We start from the raw sequence: 22,820 nt of genomic DNA, 5'->3' as shown, positions 1-22,820 counted from the left end.
ACAGGCATGTGTACCAATCCTTAATGCAACCTTTCCTTTATTTGATCACCTGATAATTATCGAACTGCTTTCAAGATACAGTGCTGTTGGGTTTCTGACATTCGAATGCCAAAACAGGAACACCGATGCCCTGAATCAGATGGCTGCAGGCCCAGTGAAAGAATGTGGAGACATGTTAGAATCGCAGACCGAGGTAACGTTCATATTTGGTGGGCAGTTTTTTTTAACCTTTCTGTTGGACAGCTGTACCTTATTTACTATGTAAGGCAAATAATCCTAGCAAGAAGGATGAGATGTTTAATGAGACTGTAGAGAGATGCCTGTATATCTTTAATGCTCAAAATATAGACACCCTGAGCGTTTGTAAATGGAAATTCTATGGCACTCTAGAGTTCTAACAGTGGTCTTGCTATTACAGAATAGGCCAGATGGTCAAGAGGCCTAAAGAGACTTCACATATTATAACTAAATGTATTTTTAATTAATAAAAACATAGTATAAATGATTAGCCATTACTGTGCATTGGCACTGTTCACTTGGAAAACAATGATGTTTGTTTTGTTCAGCAGGGCATGTGTGCTGTATCACCATCAGCGATAGATTTTGATTTATTCAAAAATATCCAGCACATCATCCTGCCTAAGGTAAGTTTTGCAGGCCTGAATTGAAGATTTCAACTCTTTGTTGTTTCTGGCATCTTAAGTGTGCACTACACTCTTGGTTAAAACATGATGCATGTTTGTCAACTATATTTTTAAGTCTTTAATGTAAGGTTACACAAAGTAACATTCAATAGCAGATTGCTGGACAGCATTCACATTCCACTTCCCATAAATCTGTGTTGTGATACAGCAGAATCTTGGTTTATATTTGTTTTATGTAAAAACAGGCAAACTTACATAATTTGTCCTCATCCAGAAAGGCATGCATGAGCAAAATATTCTTTTGAAATTTTGCTGCTTGATAAACTAGTTTTGAAGTGAAGTTCTGTCTGTGGGTGAGGCTTTGCCTCATCCAACAAAGGATCAAACCATGATTTTTAATTGTTTGTATTTGAAATAGAATAACTTCATGAAATTAATTGATAACCACATTGATTGTAATTCTGCAAAAGCAGTTTCTCTTAGCTGTAGTCTCATTCTCTTCCATTATATAAAAAACACAGGATCAAGGAGGTTTGGGAATTGCCATCAGTGAGGAGGATACAAGTGGAGGTGTGGTGATAAAGAGTTTAACTGACAATGGGGCTGCAGGAAAGGTAAATGCAATAACTTTCTGAGAAAAAACACACAACCTGCAAGGCAACATATTTGTATTGAACGTAATATATTTAAATAAACTTTCCACAGTTCACCTTTTATATATATACAGTATGTGTTACAAAAGTATAATAAAGTGTTTTATAAAGTACTTGCAGGAAGTATAAAAGAATGCCCTTTCTGTATGTGGAATTACTAAACTTATTTAAAAACGCCAATTCCATGTGAAAGTGTTAATAAGCTCTTTTCCTTGTTGAATTGCCAGTTTGTCTTGTTTCTGCAAACTGATTCCATGGATTGCAAAGGCAAAAAGTAAATCGGGATTTTAACCTTATTATTATTATTAGCCTTTAATTTGCTGATTTTTATGAGTCTTATGAATATGAAAGGCTTTAAACAGAAACATTGGAAGGTACAGAGCGAAACTTTATCCTGGTGTTTTGTGTGAATAATGCAACTGTATCTAATCCTGGCCTTGGAAGGCTGGTGTACATGTATCTACTGATGTTCTTGCCCTCTTTAAAGCTCCATCACCTCAAGTGCCAAGTCAGTCTACTTAAGACAATAATCAGCTGATTTAGGTCATTAAGAGCTAAGATGAAATGAGAAACTTGAAATACATTGTTCTACCAGGACCAGAATTGGATACCATAAAATATAAGATTGAAAAACTGGTATCTTGCTTGCTTATGAAAATACAAAAAACAAAATTGGTTGGTGTGAGACAGGATTGCTTACTGATTTTAACAGACTGTATTTCTGGTTTTCAAAATAAAATGTGATGATTTCATACTTTTAAAAGTTTCTTCCTTAGAGAAAGGGAAACAAGCTTTTATGGACAGTATAATGTCTTCTGAAAAATGATCATAATAAAAATGCAAAATTCACTTTTTTTTATTTATTAGGATGGGAGAATTAAAGTTAATGACAAAATCCTAGCAGTAGATGATGAAACTGTAGTAGGATGCCCTGTGGAAAAGGTAAGATAATTATTTTTCTAATTTTATTATAGTTGTAATTAAAACTTTGAATTCACAGAACTTAATCTCCTAAATTTTGACTTTCTTAAAATTAAAATTGTACTGTTCATATTATGTTATGTTCCTGTATTAGGTTATTAATTTGCTGAAGAGGTCAAAGAGCACTGTGAAGTTGACAATATGTTCGGAGGATTTATCATCACATTCATCCTGTGTGAATCTACCAGAGAGTGCTTCTGATGTAAAGATAAGCCAGTCCCTTCCCACTGCATTCATCTCTGACGTGGATCCATTTAAAAGTGAGAGAATTATGATTTTTTGCAGTGTCATGCAATTTAGCACATTTTCCTGGTTTGCTGCATTTTTGTCCTATGTTGTTTCAGGTTATACTGAAAAAAATTGATAAACAGTTCTAAAATAACTAATGCCAAGTTAGTCACAATATTTTGAGAACATTTATTTAAACACATTTTCATTTTAAACAATGCATTGTCCTATTATTAGGTGCATCAAACCATTAAAAATTGATCTTTTATTACAATACAAATTATCACATTAGACCAGGGGTGCCTACACTTTTGTAGCTTAAGATCTACTACATCCTCAAGTGCTGATAAATCAAGGTGAAACAATGAGGCGATTTTGGCGGCGAGTACATCAGCATCTGTTTCTGCTCCAAATGGAAAACACATGAAAGTCGCATTCGGCTCAAGTACTGCAAAGTCTAAGTCCGACAAGACATGTTAAATTTGCACTGTGTAACGCGCGGTGTCAAACTGTGCATTTTCTTTTCCCTGTTCTTCCAGCTCAGATACTGCGTTTGGGAAGTTTATTAGGTCATGACGTTGTAGCTTTGAAGCCAGCAATTCTAATTTTCATTTGAAAGTGTTAACAGTGGTGATCATATCGATCACATTCTCGTCTGGAAACGTTTTGATCGACCTATTCAACATAATGGGCACCCCTGCGTTAGACCATACAAGTTTTATTAATATTATTCAAAATTTCTACTTGATTTAAACAAATTTTGTCATTGTTTCCAGTCTGATGGTTTTTGGTTTTTTGACACAGAAAATATCATTGTTAAGAGCTCTTCAGGTATTTTAGATATCAACATAGGAGTGCATTAATGGATTGCAGTGGAGGTTCTGTTGAGCACGTGAAGAAATAATCTGATAAACAATATCATAGAGGAACGTTAACATTACAAAGCAAAAATGAATAGTATTAATGTGACTTACATGTAAACAGAATCTTTATATCTATTCAGTTCTAGTATTTGTATGCTTAACACCAAAAAAGATATGTAAAGCCTAAGTGTATCACAGTGAACATTTTGTGTTTCATTAACACCTCTACCACAGACTTCATATTTATTTAACATTTGTTCAGTCTGGAAATTTCACAGATTATAACTAAATGTATTTTTAATGAATAAAAACACATTATAAGTGGTGAGCCATGACTGTGTATTGGCACTGTTCTCTTGGAAAACAATAGTGTTTGTTTTGTTCAGCTGGACATGTGTGTTGCTGTATCACCATCAGCGATACATTTCTCAACATTTTTTTTCATTAACACATCTACCACAGACTTCATATTTATAAAACATTTGTTCAAACCAGTCAATCTGCCGAATCTGTGATTTCAAACTCTTTGTACACTAAGAGAAGAAATGTGTGTTTTTTTAGATGCAAGCAGGTCATCTACTCCTGCAACTATGGCATCAGACCCTGTCACTTGTCCTATTATTCCTGGATGTGAGACCACCATTGACATTTCGAAGGGACGCACTGGGCTTGGCCTGAGCATTGTTGGAGGCTCTGATACACTCTTGGTAAGATACGAGATAAAACAAATTGTGGATTTTGTCATTGTACTGCAGGGAAGTGCTTCCAGTTTTTCATTTAGGCTTTAAGTAAGTCAAGTAGACTGTAAAGACAAAATGTTTTAATGATGATATGAATGTATGGATCACATTACATGTTATGAATTTCAACATTTGATTCTATGTGTACAATTTACTAAGTGTGACAGTGGGGAGTGGGAGGCGCTGCGGCAAGCACCAGTAAAAAGCCAACGCCCCTAACTGAGGGATGGAAGCACCGGTGTGAGGTTAGCAGGGACCAGAAATAACACAAAAAGGGTGAAAAATAGCGAAACAAAAGGGCAAAAGAAAAAGGTGTGCCTACCCCAGGGAAAATATGTGATGGGACAGACAAAGAGAAATGAAAAAAGAAGGCCTTAAACGGGTGCAGTCCCCCTTCTGGGGTGGACCTGCTCGTCCCTCCTGGGGTGTCCAGTGTGCCTTTATAGATCCTGCCCAGCTGTGGCTCATCCTCGTGGAGCCCGCGCAGCTGTGACTACAAAGGCGAGGCGTCGCCCTTCTACCAGGGCTCCGCCTCCACACTGGGCACGCCCCCGCGTAACGCCGCAGAAGAAAAGGGCCTTAGTAGTGTTACAATTTACACAGATTAAAATAAACTCAATTTTGATCTGTTTGAAAATTAAATATTGTGTAATTAGTAGGATGTAAAAATATATTTGGCTATGCCTATTAATACAAATGCTTCTAAAAGTTGAACAATAAATGTTGTATTTTATGGAAAATATGTTCATTTCGAAAACAAATTCTACAGTATTTCTAATACTAAGCGCAGCAGTACTTATTATTGGAATATTTTATTAGACAATTTAGCGACACGGAATATGTAGAGGTCAATAAAGTGGGAAATGGATATTATAATTTGAATTAAAGTAGAGGATCATTTATATTGAAAAAGGATCCTTGACCACAGTCGACATAATTGTGTAAAAGTTAGTTGTTAACTAATTTGTAAGAGCTCTTTGATCAAGCATCAACAGTAACTAACACACACAGAGCATACAATATGGCATATTTAGATTTTTGAAAAGCTCTTGATAAAGTACTTTGTATTAATTAACAAATTACAGGCAGGGAAATGCACGTGTTTGGATGGAGAAATGGTTAATGAACAGAAAATAAGAGAGTACAGATAAGGGGTAAATTCTCTTTGTGGGATGTTAAAGTGGAGAATCACGGGTATCTCTACTAGGAACACGTCACATTCTATCAATGATCAAGTTGTTAAATATGACAGGATTGCAAATTATGTGAAATTAAAGAGAATTCACAAACACGTTGGAAAACAGAAAATGAATCCTGGAAAGATTTGCACAGAAGTCAAGAGGACATCCCCTGAATCTACAGCGAAGCATCAACCAATGACACAATTGGAAAATAAAACCTAGAAGAGGTGGCACTTTTTTACTCAAAGGGTCTTGGGGGACTGGTACAAGCTACCCAACACAGCCATGTCGTTGAAGTGAATGCCTTACGTAGTCTTATGTTCGTAAATATCTTGTGAGATGAAGATATGTGTAATACTGTACGTTGTTGTAGCAACGCTTTGTTTGTTTACTTTGCATGAGTTTGTCCTAAGTGTTCTGGATTTTCACTATGCTGTTGTCATCCTAAATCATAAGACAATATCCAGATCTATGGTCAACACACACCAACCTAATTTAAGCTAGATGTGCTTTAGTGAATTTTAAACATCCCTTTTTGCAGGGAGCCATCATTATTCATGAAGTGTATGAAGAAGGAGCTGCATCCAAAGATGGAAGACTCTGGGCTGGTGACCAGATATTGGAGGTACATTATGATTTATTTACCTTTGTCTGTATTTAATGTATTTGGATTAAATTCATATGAGGGCAAAAGTAAAGAATGTTGGTTGAATTGTTAAGTTGCTTATTTCTGAGTAGTGCTGAAACCATAATATGTCCAAAGGCAGCACTCCAGAGGCAAAAGGGCTTTAATCACAATAAAGTCATATTTTTTTCAGAAGTGTTGTATAATAAATATTGTAATAATATATTATTAATGAAAGACATCTACACATTTTGCAAATAATTAAATGGTATTGTAGCATTCTGCAAAGTGTAAACCTCAGTGACTAATATGAATAGAATACAGATTCCCATTTAAATAACATATTTATATTAAATAATATAGTTATAAATATAAATTATGTTCAGAGGAGGAAAAATAGTAATTAAACTGAGTGTCATTTTGTCTTTCACATTAATATCAGGTATGGTTAATTTGCTTCCAATTTTCTAAAAGTAACCTTAAAAGGGTTGCATGGTTTAAAACTAGCAGTAGACAATGTAGAAATAAAGTTTTATGTTACTGAATCACTTTTAGCATTTAAGGTGGATATTTTATTTAGTGGTTGTGGTAGCAAAACTATTGTGGCTTTTTGGGGTTTAAAACTGCATTTTGCATAGATGTTTTGAGAAAACCTTTATGAGGTCTGCCTGTGTTTTGATGTTGTTCCTTTCCATCTCAGTTACATCTTTTTTTTAAATTACCACATTTCTTTTGTGACCAAGAATGTGAATTACTAAAAAGGTGACTTTGTGCATAGTTTCTATTCATTAATTAAATAGACTGATACCTACCCACATGTATATTGTCTCTCTACAGGTTAATGGAATTGATTTACGAAATGCCACTCACGACGAGGCAATCAACGTTCTGAGACAAACCCCCCAGAAAGTGCGTCTGACAGTGTACAGGGATGAGGCCCAGTACAAAGAAGATGACATGTGGGATGTGTTCTTCTTGGAACTGCAGAAGAAACCGGGTGAAGGTTTAGGCCTCAGTATTGTTGGGAAAAGGTACAAAATTAAGATCAAATGTTCCTTGTTATGAGATGTTGTGACCTCTGTATGACCCTGCAAGCTTCAGGATTCTCTCCCTTGTAGAGTCTCAGGCAGGCCAGGCAAAGTCAGAGGGAAACAGCTGAAAAGCTGACCTATTGTTGACTCAAGCCCATTAAAAGTGGCAACAAGTTTATTCAACTCGGGAAGGGAGGTCAAGGGTTTGACCCCTTCAGATCTCCTCCAGTCAACTGAATGATCAAGCTCGGTTGTTAAACACGAGGATTGTACACGAAAAGAGAAGCTTGTAGGAATGTTTGGAAACTACTTACCCACAGAAAAAAAATTACACCTGCATGGTGTTTTCTGTAAAATAGCATTGTTAAAGCTAGACTAGAATTATGTCTGGATGTTTCCTGTTTTTTTAAAGCTGCAGAAAACGAGACACATTAGCCATTATAAGCCACCACATTCTGTTTCAAATGCTTAAAAAATAATTTTATCATAAGTTCTATTGGAGAAATGTGCAAAACTAGCTATTGCTTGCCATGTGTACTCATGAACTGATTTGTTTTCTAAGGATTTGTGTAGTTCAATGTAATACAATGAGCTTCTCCTCTCATTCTCTTTTGACTATATTTGGTGCTTGTTGAGAACGCTTTCTCTTTTACAGTGAAAATCTATATAAATTATTTTAATATGCATTTAGAATGAATTTTATGTCTCATAAAATGTTTATATTTTTGGACTAAGTTTATTTATCACTGCATGAACAGCTGCCTCATTGCCTTCATTTTTTTAAATAGGAATGACACCGGTGTCTTTGTGTCAGACATTGTGAAAGGGGGAATAGCTGAGACAGATGGTAGATTGATGCAAGGAGACCAGATTCTCTCAGTCAATGGGGAAGATGTTCGGTCGGCAACACAAGAATCTGTCGCTGCTTTATTAAAGGTATTTTAAAAGTCTACAAACCCGAAGGTTTAAAACATACATTCTTCAAAATAAATACATTATATCAAATTATCAAAACTTTGCCAAAGCATAAAGCAGATTATTTAATATAATGAATTTATATCTGAATAATCTCATAAAGTTAATATAAAACACAATTCACTGCAGATACTGAAGCAAGGTTAATTATTCTTCTTAAAACCTTATCATATGATATACATATCTAACAGTTCATAGTATAAGAGATTTTTTTAATCTGTTTTTTAATTAATGATAAAATCATAATATTATTAAAAATAGTAGTAAACCCTTTTTTTGTTTTACAATCCAAACTTTTGGTACAACAGTGATACTGACATGTTAGATTTATAGTAAAATAGGTCAGTTAAATCTTATCACTTGTGGATGTCTTATTTGAATTTCCCTTCCATTCCAGTGCTGCATTGGAACAATAACTCTAGAAGTTGGGAGATATAAAGCTGGACCCTTTCATTCAGAGAGGCGATTATCACACAGCAGTCAGGTACAGCATCCAATTTCTTTACCATAGGTCATTCTATAATATACAGCAGCAGATTACATATACTGTATTAGAGTACAATTTTGGTCTATGTGAATTGAATTTTTTTTTTTACACCACAATGTTTATGCTTTGTATTGGTTCTGGCAGTCCAGCTACTCTTCATTTAATCTGCCTCTTGAGGTTTCTTGCATAGAGCTATTACCTATCTAGCTTTTAACATTTCAATATTTCTGTAGCCTTGTAGAGTGCTAGGCATTATGTGATTTTTCAAGATGTGAAAAATCATGTAAAAATGACCTTGAGCACATCTGAGAAGTGAACTCAACGTACACAGTGCAGACCAATTTGAATTTGTGTGTGTACTTGGGTAATCAAGGTCCGTTCGTTTTCTACACATTGACTGGGAATCCCAGAAACCATTTAATCATTTTCACATTGAGGTAGTATTGCAAGAAACTAAATGTTGTTTTTATCTGATGATAGGGACATTCTGTACTTTGTTAAAATAGCTTTTAAGTTTTAATTGGTTTCACTTCTCTAAGTCTCCTATATCAAATCAACAATTTTTGCTCCCTTCAATCCCCAGATCATTCAGTCTGTATGAACCGATGTATGTGCGCAGGTTCACATCAATTCTGTAAGTCGTGTATAGTTTTAATTTATCTGTAACAATCTTAAAACTTTAAAATTCAGGTTAGTGAAACAGGCAGCTTTGGTGCATCATCATTGAGTTTGTCCGGATCTGGAAGTGGTTTGGGTGATAACTTTGAAAGCAGACGGAAGAGCCTCGATTGTAAGTTTCCTTCTCTGATTTCTTGTGCCATATAAACCTCAATACTTGGTATGGATATCATGACAAAAATTAATTAGGCTAAGCCTGGCAAATAAAAAAAAAGTATATTTTATTCTTTTTTGCAAAGTGAGAATCATTATTATTATTTGGGCAATGCCCAAAGTGACTTAATATTGTAGCATTTTTTAGGGATTTTAAGGAAGTAACCTGAGTACAGTACCTTGTTTAAAAGTATAACAGCACCAATCCATCCAGCATTTAAGCCCCACCATTCCAGTTACTAGTCTACAATCTACAGTTACTAATCTAGCAGTCTACACTGCAGGACTGTTGCTGAACATCACATTATATTAAGACGCATAAAATGCCCAATAAATTTAGCTTCATTTGTGTCTTACCTATCAAATGTTTTACAGTTTACTGTGTTTTCCTGTAATGTAAGTTTTAGAAATGAATGGCATAGATTCAAAATTCCATTTTTTCCCCAGCAGGTTCTGACTTTCAAGAGCTCAGAACTGTTGAGTTTACTAAGGTGAGTTTTTTTTTTAAATGTGTTCATAAACTGAATCTGTCTGTCTTCCTGACTGCATGCAAACTGTGTATGAGTATCAATATACTGTATAAGTATTGACATCAATATATAAAACATCAATATATATGTAGAACTACATTGTGCTTTTTGGGAGGCCTTGTTTGAATTAGGTTTGAAGCTGATTGAAAGTAATTTGGATGTTTTACTTCAACAGGGCCCTTTGGATTCCTTAGGAATCAGCATTGCAGGAGGAGTAGGAAGCCCTCTTGGAGATATCCCCATTTTTATTGCCATGATGCACCCCACTGGCTTGGCAGCTCAGACTCAGAAATTAAAAGTAGGTATTTAGTTCAGGAGTATCGGGGACTGAGCATTGAAAATAAAATATCTTCACAGTGTGTCAGATACCATACATTTGCTTCAGGGTCAACAAGCTCCACAGCTGGTTGCAGATTTTCTTTTGGTATTCTTACAATGGTGCATAGTGATAGCCTAGTTCACCATTGAATTCACCATTGTTCACTGCAAGAAAATATCCGCTGAATATAATTAGAAAGCAAATCTAAAATAAGTTTAATTAAATTGTTCATTGCCTTGTGGGAATTAATAAGGAAAACCTGAAGCATGTAAAAGAAATATGAGACTTTTTAATTTAATGGTGATAATTTAAAAAATGAAGCAATTCTGAAAATGTTCATACTATTTAAATAGTTTCATTTATTTATTTTTTTCAATGCACTTTTAAAATCATTGTTTTAATCTTCGTATGTTAATGCACTAATTTTGCTAACTTAGGGTTGTAGCTTGGATGTTATGAGTATTATGTTTTATTACTGTGAGCTGACTAAACAGATTTTCTTTCTGAGAGTTTTTCAGGCTTTTCTTTAAAAAGAGTTCTGCACTTACTCTCACTACCACCACCCCACGACTACTTTCTCCACACAACAACAAAAAAGATTATGCTTCAAATTAAATAAATTACTTAAAATATGGTACAGTAAGGCTTAATAATAAACGTTTTGCGTGAAGGCCTTCTGCAGAATGCTGCAGAACACCAGTGTTAGATCAAATACCCAGAATACCAGGGATTTTTAGTAATTAATTCATGGCTTTTCTTTTTGGTCCTGCAGATAGGAGATAGGATTGTTAGCATTTGTGGAACGTCTACAGAAGGCATGAGTCACTCCCAGGCTGTCACCTTGTTAAAAAATGCCTCAGGGACAATTGGGTTACAGGTAGGTTACAGACCTTGTTTTTTGTCAGACACCTGATCATGCTGAGAATAAATGTGTAGACTAGAAAACACAGCTTTAAAATCTATGGGGGACATATTGATGGAAAAGGTTACTTCACGGATGTTGTGTGAACTCATAATTACTGTAACCATATCATTGTGTACCAGATCCTGCAAGGGTCCATATTGTATTCAAAACAGGAGCAGTTTAATGTAAAAAATATTACTGAAATACTGTTTATGAATGTTGGAACCAATAGTTCTTGTTGTATTTTCAGTTCCTCTTTACATACATATATTATGAACTGTTAAAATCTCTTTACTTGGCCAGACCACACACACAATGGTCTTTACATTCTCAAAATGCTGTCCATAAGGCATAATTTGTTTTGTTTATAAAGATTTCCTTTCCTTGATATAAATTATAGCTAGGCCTTGCTAACTGATCACTGGTTTGTTAATCATAAAGGTTTGTATGCTGTATAATTGAAGGTTGAAGTCCACACCATGATTAATTCAAGTTTTATTTTTCTTCCAAATTTTGTAACTTGCATTTAAAGACTAAACAACTTTATGCTAGACAGCTGCACTAAGACTTCAGATATTCTTCATCAACCATGATGACCGCCATGATGTGTAGCTGCTATATTGATTAAATTGAAACTTGCCAGATTTAATGAACAAGGAAAGCTGTTTCTGATTTGCACCTCTTAAGGTTCATGAATTGCTCGGTGAAGTGTGGCCCCTTATACAAATTATACCTGTTCGAGAATTGTTTAGCCAATTAACTCGACAAGTATTATTCAGGTGACAATAGGAATGGCTTCCTGACTGCCATTTTGTTTGCAAAATTAAATGCTACACCTGCATTATTTTGGCATACACCATACTGTTTAAAGGGCAACTAAAGTCCTAATTTCTCAGACTGGTTATTAAATCTTAGGAACAAAGTAAATTAATTTACAAATTCTGAATTAAGCGCAAAATTGTGAACTTTGGGAAAATACGGTATGGTCTCCATTTTGTCACAAACCAGTATGAAATCTTGTCTTGCTTCGTGATGTAAATTGGAGGTTTTACATGTTACTGTGTACATTTTACTTTCATTGTGGTTTGAAATGCACACATCAGTGACAATGCTTTCTAACCCTGAAATATAAAATAGCATTGCCCTTCTCCTTTAACTAAAAACGTGGCTGGCCTTATCACACCTGCATGAATTGCTTAATTATTTCCAAGATAGATCATTACCTGGTTGGTTAAATGTACCTGGAACGCTGGGTCTTCATCTACATAAACTGTTTGATCAATTAACTCCAAACTTGGAGGGCATTATTTTACTGTGACAACAAGGTCACAGGGAAGCAGTGTAGATTAGAGGTGGTTCTGGACTTGTAACTGAAAGGTCCTGTTTTCAAATCTCAGGTAAGACAGTGTCGTACCTTGAACAATGTACTTTGCATACATTTTTCTAGAAAGGAAAATCCAGGTTCCCCCTACACCATGCTTCAATTCTGTACATCAGAAGTTGCATCAACTTTTTATGATCACATTGAATTATCACCTTCTTAATGTAAAACACCAGTACCACTTACTACTCTTCAAAAATGACCAATGAATTCCAGACTTGGTTGATATCATTCTAGTTTTCCCTTAGTTTATAGTTCACTCACAATATTACAGTAAGTTGATAGAGACTTGCTTGGGAAGACTTCCAGACTGCCTGCAGATTTCCAGTTAACCTTTATGCTTTCTACAAAGGACTACCTGTGTACTGGTTACACAGTAGGCTTTTAGAAAATTAGTGGAACATGAACTAATTAAAATAACATCATTACTGTTTTACTGAAAATAGATGACACAGTGGTATTAACTCCATTTTGCTGGCACTACATTACGAAATAATTGCGAAAGAAAGATGTTCATAATATTCTGTATATCAGTCACTCTCAAGCAGAGACATGTACTTTTTTATGTGCTGAAACAGCCATTGTGGTCCAGAGACCCATCAAAATTAGGGTAGGGAACAGTGAACCAAATAAGCAGAATGAATATTGGCAATTACCAATTATTACACCCTATTAGTTACAAAAAACTATTTAGCAATCATTTTGTAAAACCTGTTTACCAGCTTTCTAACCCATTTATTATCATACAGTGTTCACTTAAAAATAATGTGCAAAATATATATGTATGTCTACCTGAACAGATTCTTTTGCTACATGTTATTTACTTTTATAATGCCACACTCACCCTGTATATAGACATAACTTTGGGAACAGTGTGTGACTAATGGAGACATGATGTAATACTAAAGAATCCCTGCCTCTACATTCCCATTTCCACCTGCTACCTTCATGGGGGGGTTTTAGAATTTTGATTTCAAGAAATACATTGTTGCGTGTGCAATCAGGATATTAAAGAAAGCTAAGTGACTGTTTCCCGTATGGAGCTATTGGATAATGTGAAATGGGAGTGTCGTATGGGCAGAGCATGATGTGTGTGTATGTATTGTTGCATGTGTAAGACTATTGTTTGTTTTTTATGTGTATTTATTTTAATACACATTTTTTGTAGTCTTGTATGGTGATGCCAAAAAACTAATTTCCACCCTATTGGGTGGACAATAAATTCTGAGCTCCTTAGTATATCAGTTCTAAGATGTTAATCACTCACTAATATCACTGCATGCTTTAAGGCATCCAACAGATCCCTGAAATTGTTGTTGCACAATAAGCCAAGGAAACCCAGACCACCTCTAGCCCACTTGACTGGTGGTACTTGTGCAGTGTTTTTCTGGGAATCTTTATCAGTCTAGTCATTATATGGTCCAGGCTCAAATCTGTACTCCAAGCAACCTAATTGAGCCACTTAGAGTTGTTTTGAGTTTTACGTTGCACACTGTAAAGGAACCGATGTTTCGTGAAAGGGAAGGTAGAAGACATCTATATTGAATTTTTATATACATGTTACGAAGGAGAAAAACGTTAAAATATATTTTTTTAATTTTCTCAGGTGTGTGCAGGAGGCGACGCTAGTGTGACAGGTTCATCCCATGAACAGACAGCCAGCCTTTCACTGTCAGGGCTGACAGCAAGCAGCATATTTCATGATGACCTAGGGTATGACCCCAAAACGATTATACAGTTTTATTTCCCTTTTTACTGTTAACTGTAGGATTTTCTTAGGAAAAATATGTTGTACACTTCAGCATTGACAGTACATATTATTGCATATTATTGCTATTGTCTCTGTTGAAGCAAACTGTTAACGCAAACTGTTAAATCCAAATAAGAGCACTCCTTTCTGTCCATTTCATTAATCCAGCACAGTTTAACTCACTATTCTTTCCATAATCAAGGTTATTAAGGAATATAGTTGGTACTCAGTCTGATTATGATAAAGTGTAACTAGTACTTTTCTACTACTAAAAGAAAAGTAGTGAAATCGATTTATATTTTGTGTTTGATATAATTCAAAAATCAAAAATAATAGGTTTTATTTGTTTCTAGTACAAATTATCTAGCCAAACATTGGCTCTACAATATTGAGACTGTGCATGTCTTTCATACTATGTTGGTGACTACTAAAATAATCATAGGTCCAATTAAACTGTTAATGAAACCAAATAAGGACATGTGTGGGATAGAATGGTTTGGAAGATTTAGGATACTAGTTGCTTCTTTGAAAGTCCTTCCACAATTCACTTTAATCTCGTCTTTTATTTTAGGCCTCCTCAATACAAAACTATTACACTTGACAGAGGGCATGATGGTCTGGGCTTCAGCATTGTTGGAGGATTTGGCAGTCCTCATGGAGATCTTCCTATTTATGTTAAGACTGTTTTTGTAAAGGTAGGGGAAATAAAAAGGACTCTACAAACACTATGCTAAAGCAGTAGTCTATTAAATGTGCCATCCTGTACAGTTAAATCTTGGTTTCATAACATTTACAGTCTCAGATGAATCAGCATAACCAAATGGAATTATTATGTGTAGATTATCCTTTTATAGACACTACTTGCATAAAGGTTTACATGTTCCAGTGAACCAGTCTTCTTGAACAAATTGCTTGTTCATGCTCAGTTTACTTTCTTTCCATTGAGGCATGTTTGATTTTTCAGAAATGAATCCTGTGTATCCTTCTCAAGAAAGTCCTGTTGTTTTCCTGTAGTTTCTTCTTTCGATATCTAAAATCCAGACACCGAGTCACTGTTGAGCGTTAACAGACAGGTGTTATTTCTTCCAGGGAGCAGCTTCTGAGGATGGGCGCCTGAAGCGTGGAGATCAGATCATAGCTGTGAATGGACAAAGTCTGGAAGGAGTCACCCATGAAGAAGCAGTTGCTATTTTGAAAAGGACTAAAGGCACTGTTAACCTTACTGTACTCTCGTAAATGTTAACTTACTGGACAAATTTGATACTTTTTATACTTTTTTTTTTTAATTTGTAGCAGTGAGCACTGTGATTATGTTCTGTCATCTTAACAAAATCCAGGTATATCTTACATATATTTATACTATACTATATATTTATAGTTTTCTTACTATAAATTACTTAAAATAAAACTACTGAGACAGAATGATGCAAAACATTACTTTTAACACTGATGATAAAGCATTTCAGAAATTGATAAAGGGTGTTTATGTTGCTATAATGGTCTGTTTTTATGCAACCATGCAGTATTTACTTGGCTTCCATTTACAGATATGATTTCACAGAACATTGTAAAATAAAAAAATGGAAAATAAGGATTTTTTGTTTCTTAGAATTCAATTTAAAGTTTTTACTTCTGTTCAACAATTTCTGCTTTCTAGCTTTTCAATAACAAAAAAGTTTCTGTTACTGTACAGTTAGTTTCTGTAGTTCTGTTTGTTTTATGCAATGTATACACACAATACAATTACATAAAGATAATTCACAGAGCATTCAAACAGTTTTGCCACTTAGGTATACAGAAACAAGATAACAGTTTTTTTCTTCTTTATACTAAGGAGCAAAATAATAGCACCTGATATCGAAAAAAAAAATCTTGTGTTCCAAATCATTTAACCAGCATGTAGGAATAGGATAAAAATATCCTGTCATTTGCATGGTTTCTGGAGTAATACAGCATTGCTGTCCTAACATAAAAGTTGGAAATACAAACAGCACAGCCGCATATCACTGTCTTGCAAAGAAAGTTACACCAACCTTTTCCTCCACTCTTCTAACTGTAAAAATCAAGAGTCCCAATCTTACAATCCTATGTACAAATTCAAATTCATGTTGTATGAGAATGTGTACAAAGTTTATGTACTATAGCATAAGGAAAATGAGTCAGAGATGCCCAAACAAAACTGCTGTGTTTAAAATAATACCTCGATTGACTAAGTGCTACAGCTGTTTTAGTTAATTAAATATCATGCTTGTTAATAATGTGGTAAATTCAAGCTACAGTTATACAGTATATACTGTATGGGTGATTGTATGCTTAATAAAGAGTTTACACTACAATAAAGGAATTCTCAATAATGAAACAGACTGTTATTGAAACAATCTCTTTATCCTGCCATATTGCTATGACACACAACCACTAATTTGTATGTATGTTGAGATGTACTAATTAATATCAGAAGCTTCAAAGACTGAGGAATCATACACAGCTCTAAATAACCACATTTTACGTGATTTTTATTTCAGTGCCCACCTGTTGTGGTGTTGGTTAAAAAGACAAATGAGATGCAGAAAATGTGAAGAAGCTTGATGCAGAACATAATGTATTAAAATATATTAATATCAGATTGTCAAATTATCAGTAGTGTCACATTAGATATTGTATATTAAAATCAGGATTTACTAGTGTAGATTAAACATTCTGACAAGTGTATCATGTTTTGTATAACATTTAATATTTGAATGTGTTTTGTCACAATATTTGTAAAATCTTTCAACTTTTAAATATAGCATTGATGTTAAGAATATTATATTTTTTGTGATACCTTATATTTATAAGCACTATTTTAGTCCCATTATTAATATTTCTATCTAAATAAAAATAACTATTAGATTATTTAATAGACTTTGACTTTGACCTTTTTTCTGTTATTACTTTAATAAGAACAATACTCATCTTTAGATCAAGAGAGGGATAACAGGATTTGTTTACTACTTCTTTCTTTTATTACTACAGTAGTTAACATGTAACCACCTAGTTTGTGCCTGGAAAATCTAATTTGAGGAACACCAAACTTTTCTAGCCTTAGGCATTGTAAAACCTGCCTGTAGATCTAGCTTAATCACTACCTGAAATCCAGTCCTAACCTTCAAGTTAACCCCAGCAATATTTCTGCATTTTTATTTTTAATTATTAACATATATGTTAAAAGTAACAGAAAGGTTACTAAATGAGCAGCCAGTCAGGCCATATTGCTATTTGAGTTTATATTTGTGCGTTTAAGGCCATTATTGTCTTTTATGTAAAAGTCAAGATCTTATCTTACCACTATCTCACAACCAACTTAAAAACATTTAAGTTTTTTTATATTGCTATCCACATTCTTCCTAGATTTCAGAATTACTGAGGCAGTATGATGTTTTCAGTTTTTTACACAAGTCTTTAATGTAATTTACATAAAGGTCTGGAAGGAACTCAAGGCCTAATCTTACCCACTTCAATCTCAGTGTGTTAAATATCACACTTCTTGTTTATTCAATTGTAATACTGTTTTTTGCATTTGACTTTTGTTCTCACCAGAGACAGACGTTGCTGTGCACCTGTCAGTGGCTTCTTTTATGACCTCAAAGGATGCCTACTGTAACTCCAGTGCTCCACTGGACTCCAGTCTATTTAGTATCTTTACAGAGAAAGATAGTTCATAGCCCATTTAGCATTGTGAGTCTTCTCTAATTCCTCTGTTGTGTTTTGTGAACCGTACTCTGTAATAATTGCCGCTCTTTTCTGGGGTTCCACTTGAGCCAAAATCTGTTCTTATCCACTCAGCTGAATATTCATAGTACACGTTATAATGGCGCTCTAAATCTCACCTGGGTTTCTATCTGTGTTCAATTCATAATATGCACCTCTCTTGTTTCCGCTTCCAAGGGGTTTGTGTGCTCATCCTTTCAAAAATTCAGGGCCTCCAGCACCAGTTCTGTTCCGTTGCAGAAGTTATTCCATATCTCTTTCTATACACTGCATCAACCCCTAGGATCTCTTCTTCAGAGCACCCTGAGCTTTTCTTACTTATAATCAGTCTCCACAAACACTACTTTCATATCTTCCTGTTTCTAGTACCAATTACACTCATCTCAGGTAGCCATCTCTTCTGACCCACACATCTTCCACTGTCACTTGCCTCTGGTTCCTACACCACTTTCTTGATGCACTGCCTTAGCCATCGTCAGCAGAGAATGCTTTCTTGCCGTTCCCTTGAATGCTGGTCCACATACATTAAATATGAAGCCAATGGACTTTAAACTCGCACACCTTGTTGCACAATGAAAGACTCGGCTTTGGCGTTATGAGGCTCTCATTTGTTCCCCTTCTTCACCCTCACTCAAACACTGTCCTTAAATTTTGTCCATGGTCAATTTGGAATTGCTATGAAAACTTCCTTTGGACTTTTCATTTCCCTTTTACACATTAGGTATGCTAACTATATGCTTGTTTATGTTCTACCTTTAGTTTTCAGAACTTAAAAAATTCTGCTTGCTTACTTCTGCTTCAACAAAATGGGACCTCACTGAAAGAGCATGTATATTTTTCCAAAGCACTTCAAATCAAGAAAAAAAAAGAGCATTACCGATCACAAAACTCTACTAATAACAATTTGAACATGTCTGTGAGAAAAAGAAATACAGGCCAATGATGTTTCAGCCGTCTCAAAATTAAATCAACAGAAACTAATGGCCTGTGTGATATTTAAAAAAAAACATTTGCCATGTCTGTTTTCAAGATGTCATGCCTTTTTTCTTCTGAGTAAATAGACTGCTTTATAACTGGAATTGTATGGCATTGCTGGAATGCCAAAAGACACCAGGCTTAATGTGTGTGTAAAATCTGATTTAATGCCAACTTCAAAGAAAGATTTGTTTCCTAGTACATCAATCATTCCATTGTTACGTAAGTAGTCCAAACTGTATTATGTTTTACTGGTATATCAGCATATATCATAGAACCTCAATTTTGTACTTAGAATGTTTTATTAAATGATGACCACAGAATTTTTTTAACGAATCAGTAAAATATGATGAATTTTATAAAAGTGTAAAAACATCAGTAAAAATAGCCCTCATCCTGCTTTTATTAGGTAAAATACATAGTAATAGTCCTGCAAAACATTTTGAAGATTGCATGGGTAAATGTGACACTTTTTTCAAATTAAAATCATAAGCCTGTATTAAAGCATCAACAGTCCTGCGAGTTATATGGGGCAGTCACAATTTCAACAGCCTATGACACCATTACATACTCTACAGCTTGTCATCCTTCTAGTTTGGTTGATTTACTTGCAGATCGTTTAGGATATAAGAAAGGCAGGAAGCTGAAAATTCCTCCAGGGTCTGGCAAAGACTCCATGTCAGAAATTGTCAGATAAAAAACAGCAGCCTTCCAACTGATCTGATAGCTCAACAGGTAAGTCATGTTTTGTTACTGGGCTCATGACAACAACTAACATTAACATAAATAGACGTGGGTAACCTGACCACTAATTTAAAATCTGAAGTGAGACATTTAGGGTTTATTAACTCAAGATTTAATTCAATAATACAAATAATGCATTGTTATCATCTTAGAAATATGGCTAAAATTGAACTTCTTTTCTTGGATTGTTGCTAAGAGAGCAGCTGGTATTTTTATTTCTTCCAGACTGGACTTACCATATTCAAGACTGTACTTAAATGCCATGCCTTGTCATGCCTACAGCTATACTGTACAAAGCAACTAGGGTTCTTAGGATAACAAAAACAAGCATGTATTACCCCTATGTTGCCATCACTGCATTCTTTATAATTAGCTACAGGATTTATTTTAAAATTCTGTTAAATAATAAGCAGTGAATGGACCGTGACCTGACAATTTGATCATTTTAACTCTTTATCAGCTTGTTCAAACACTGAGATCAACTGTTGCTGTTGGTTTATACAGTGCATTCTTAGAGTAAACCTTCGAAGGAAATCTGAAGTTGTATTTCTTATGATATTGTTATATAAGAATATAACCCTCTTTTATTAGAAATGCACATTTCTGTGCAGTTTTTAAATCTAGATTAAAGCCTTACTTTATTAACAGACATTTTAATATGATTTTATTTTAAAGTTTAAAGACACTGCTGTATTAGCTTTAGTGAAGTTTTTACCCCACTTGCTCCTTTCCACCAACCTACAGTATGTAAGTGGGGACCAGTATTGCTGGGGGTACTGTAATCCCTGTGGTGGAATGGTGTCCTAGTATGGGGAGTTATATACTTTCTAGTCCACTTAAGATAAGATAAGAGATCACTTTATTGGCCATATTTTTTTTATTAGGGATTTGTCTTTTTGCATAACCCAACTTGCTCTCCATGAGACACACAGACAGGGAGAGAAGCTTGGGGTCAGAGCGCAGGGTCAGCCATTTATATGGCGTCCCTGGAGCAGTTGGGGTTAAGAGCCTTGCTCAGGGGCCCAACAGAGTAGGATTTCTCTGCCAGTCACAGAATACAAACCAGCAACCTTCCAGCCACAGGCACAGATCCTTAGCAACAGAGCCACTGCACCACCTAGTAATTCTACTAGGATGAGCTGGTATCATTTTTACCTTTACTTTTTTACATCCATCGTCTCAACACCTGAGAGTAGCCATTACTCATTTAATAACTAGCAACAGTGTTCAAGTACCTGTGAGGAATTTACATGTACTTTATACAGTCACTGCCTCATTGCCGGAGTTTTGTACAGGTTCAAGCAATCTAACATTGACAGATGCTTGGAACCAGGAGGGAAGGACAAAGGACAAAGTCAATGGCCAACAGTGCACAGTTGCAACATATTGGATATATTCTTTAGACTGAAAAAAAAAATAGAGGATATCAGGCAAACTCAATTTTATTAAATGTGATTAAAGTGACAATATGTTAATGGACTGATTGATGTAACTTGGGTTGTAGAACAACAAAATTGCAAAAAACACTTTAACCACATTGAAATTAACTTATGCTATCAAAGTGTGGAACACAGATTATTTTTTCTATCTTGAAATGTAGAACTAGATCATATTTCTTCATGCACAGACCTGTACTTGGAGTTATAGTAGCTATGAATGTAATTACTACTTTGCCTGTATTTGAAAAAATAAAAACTGCAGTTTTATTTTAGCCTGATATTAATTCTCTGTGGAATGTACAGTACTTTATATATTCATCTTAGTTTATTTCATCCTGCAACATGCCACAACGTGCTCAGAGACCATGGTGGAAACAAATGTTAAAGTTTAAAATAATATAAATATGTTCTTTTGAATATAGAGTAACATTTATCCAAATATGGATAGATTATTTGTGTAGCTGGTAAGCACATACTCATGTTTAAATGATCTTCACATTTATTTTTTATAAAAATTTTAGATAAAATAAGGATCGTTTTTTTACACTTAGCAGCTTGGGATTCTGCTACTATACAAAAGGAGACACGTCTTCTGTTACAAACCAGTTGATCGAGTTACACCAGCATAGTCTGCAGACACAGCCTCTACAATAGGATGACTATTTACACTATATGCCTACATAAATAGATATTGGTGAAATGACAGGTTTTAAAATAACATCTATTTCATCTGAAACCATACATAGCATTAGCATCAGTGTGAGCCTGATAAAAACTGTTGTGCAGCTCTTGCAAATTGTTTGGATTATACAGTATAACCACTCCAGCCTTTGTGAGAATAAACAGTTTTTTCTTTTCAAATGCTAGATTTTTTTATGTCTTCACTTATAGAAATAAAGTGATTAGTTCAGTCTGGTCTTTCCTAATCCAAACCTGCTTGTATAGCATGAAGAGTCATGTCCAATGTCCTTAGGATTGAATATGATCATTTAAGCATATAGTATATAGAGTACATGCATAGCAGAATTAGAATTCAATTGAGATACCTCTCACACTTTTTTCCTGGTAAAGATTCAGGCATTTTGAGAACGACTCCAATTTTACTATTTGACTATAAATGGTTTAATCTTTAAAGTGTAATGAGAATCTGTACTTTCTTATGCTAAGATAACAGAAAGTTTTAAAATGTAAGCTTTTCATTTTGTTTTCATTTGGTTACTAACAAGAGATTATCATAAAGAGAGAGTATAAGAGTTATAGACTTATATTGAGGATATAAGACTCTTTTGAATTTCTGTCAGAGGGTAGGAGGATATTACCCCTTAAGAGAACAGTAATTCAGTCTAGTCTAAACTCCAGAGGAACAGGGATGACAACTACAATGTATTTAGCATGAAAGTGCAGGTCACACTACATTCCAAGTGTGTTTGACTTCTTGACATCATACGTCATTTCAGCAACTGCACTGTTATTTTTTAAACTGAAATTAAATATTCATAGCTGCAAAATTCCTGGACTTTAATGTTTTGTCTTTTCAGATCATTTATAAACTAAATTCTTTCAACACTATGTTTCAAATCTTCACTTTTTTTGGCCCAAATCATGCTGTACTAAATGGTTTTAAGTGACGGACATGAATAGTTGACATTAACAGAAAATCTGCTACACAGATTACAGAGTGGTAGCACCTCGCAATATGCATATGTACTGTTATTCTATATCATGAAAGTTGACATTATTAGAAGCTATTGAGTTAATGTGGGGCAGGGTGTAGGCTCCAAGGACAGAGAGG

The 22,820-nt window shown here is 34.8% G+C and overlaps 1 protein-coding gene across 22 annotated transcripts in view; it reads left to right on the top strand.

Moving 5' to 3' along the window:
• LOC148677638 (multiple PDZ domain protein) overlaps positions 1–16,482 on the top strand; it is a 61,932-nt gene extending 45,450 nt beyond the window's left edge. For 15 of the 22 annotated variants that reach the window (XM_088610480.1, XM_088610395.1, XM_088609971.1 and 12 more), the window contains 17 exons: positions 76–193; positions 567–644; positions 1,166–1,258; positions 2,165–2,239; positions 2,373–2,538; positions 3,931–4,076; positions 5,832–5,915; positions 6,753–6,946; positions 7,735–7,882; positions 8,319–8,405; positions 9,099–9,198; positions 9,687–9,730; positions 9,945–10,067; positions 10,861–10,965; positions 13,980–14,086; positions 14,695–14,818; positions 15,213–16,482. In XM_088610480.1, the coding sequence (XP_088466606.1) occupies positions 76–193; positions 567–644; positions 1,166–1,258; positions 2,165–2,239; positions 2,373–2,538; positions 3,931–4,076; positions 5,832–5,915; positions 6,753–6,946; positions 7,735–7,882; positions 8,319–8,405; positions 9,099–9,198; positions 9,687–9,730; positions 9,945–10,067; positions 10,861–10,965; positions 13,980–14,086; positions 14,695–14,818; positions 15,213–15,359 (1,939 nt within the window). In that variant the 3' untranslated portion in view covers positions 15,360–16,482. The remainder of the gene's footprint in view (positions 1–75; positions 194–566; positions 645–1,165; positions 1,259–2,164; positions 2,240–2,372; positions 2,539–3,930; positions 4,077–5,831; positions 5,916–6,752; positions 6,947–7,734; positions 7,883–8,318; positions 8,406–9,098; positions 9,199–9,686; positions 9,731–9,944; positions 10,068–10,860; positions 10,966–13,979; positions 14,087–14,694; positions 14,819–15,212) is intronic. The other 7 variants (XM_088611239.1, XM_088611334.1, XM_088611416.1 and 4 more) reach the window with 4 other exon arrangements.
• Positions 16,483–22,820: the final 6,338 nt, after the last annotated feature.

The sequence above is a fragment of the Lepisosteus platostomus genome, chromosome 1 (assembly GCF_059453375.1).
Source record: "Lepisosteus platostomus isolate fLepPlt1 chromosome 1, fLepPlt1.hap1, whole genome shotgun sequence".
Lineage (NCBI taxonomy): Eukaryota > Metazoa > Chordata > Actinopteri > Semionotiformes > Lepisosteidae > Lepisosteus > Lepisosteus platostomus.
Note: the sequence above shows the minus strand (reverse complement) of the source record. Positions and strands in the feature narration are given on the sequence as shown.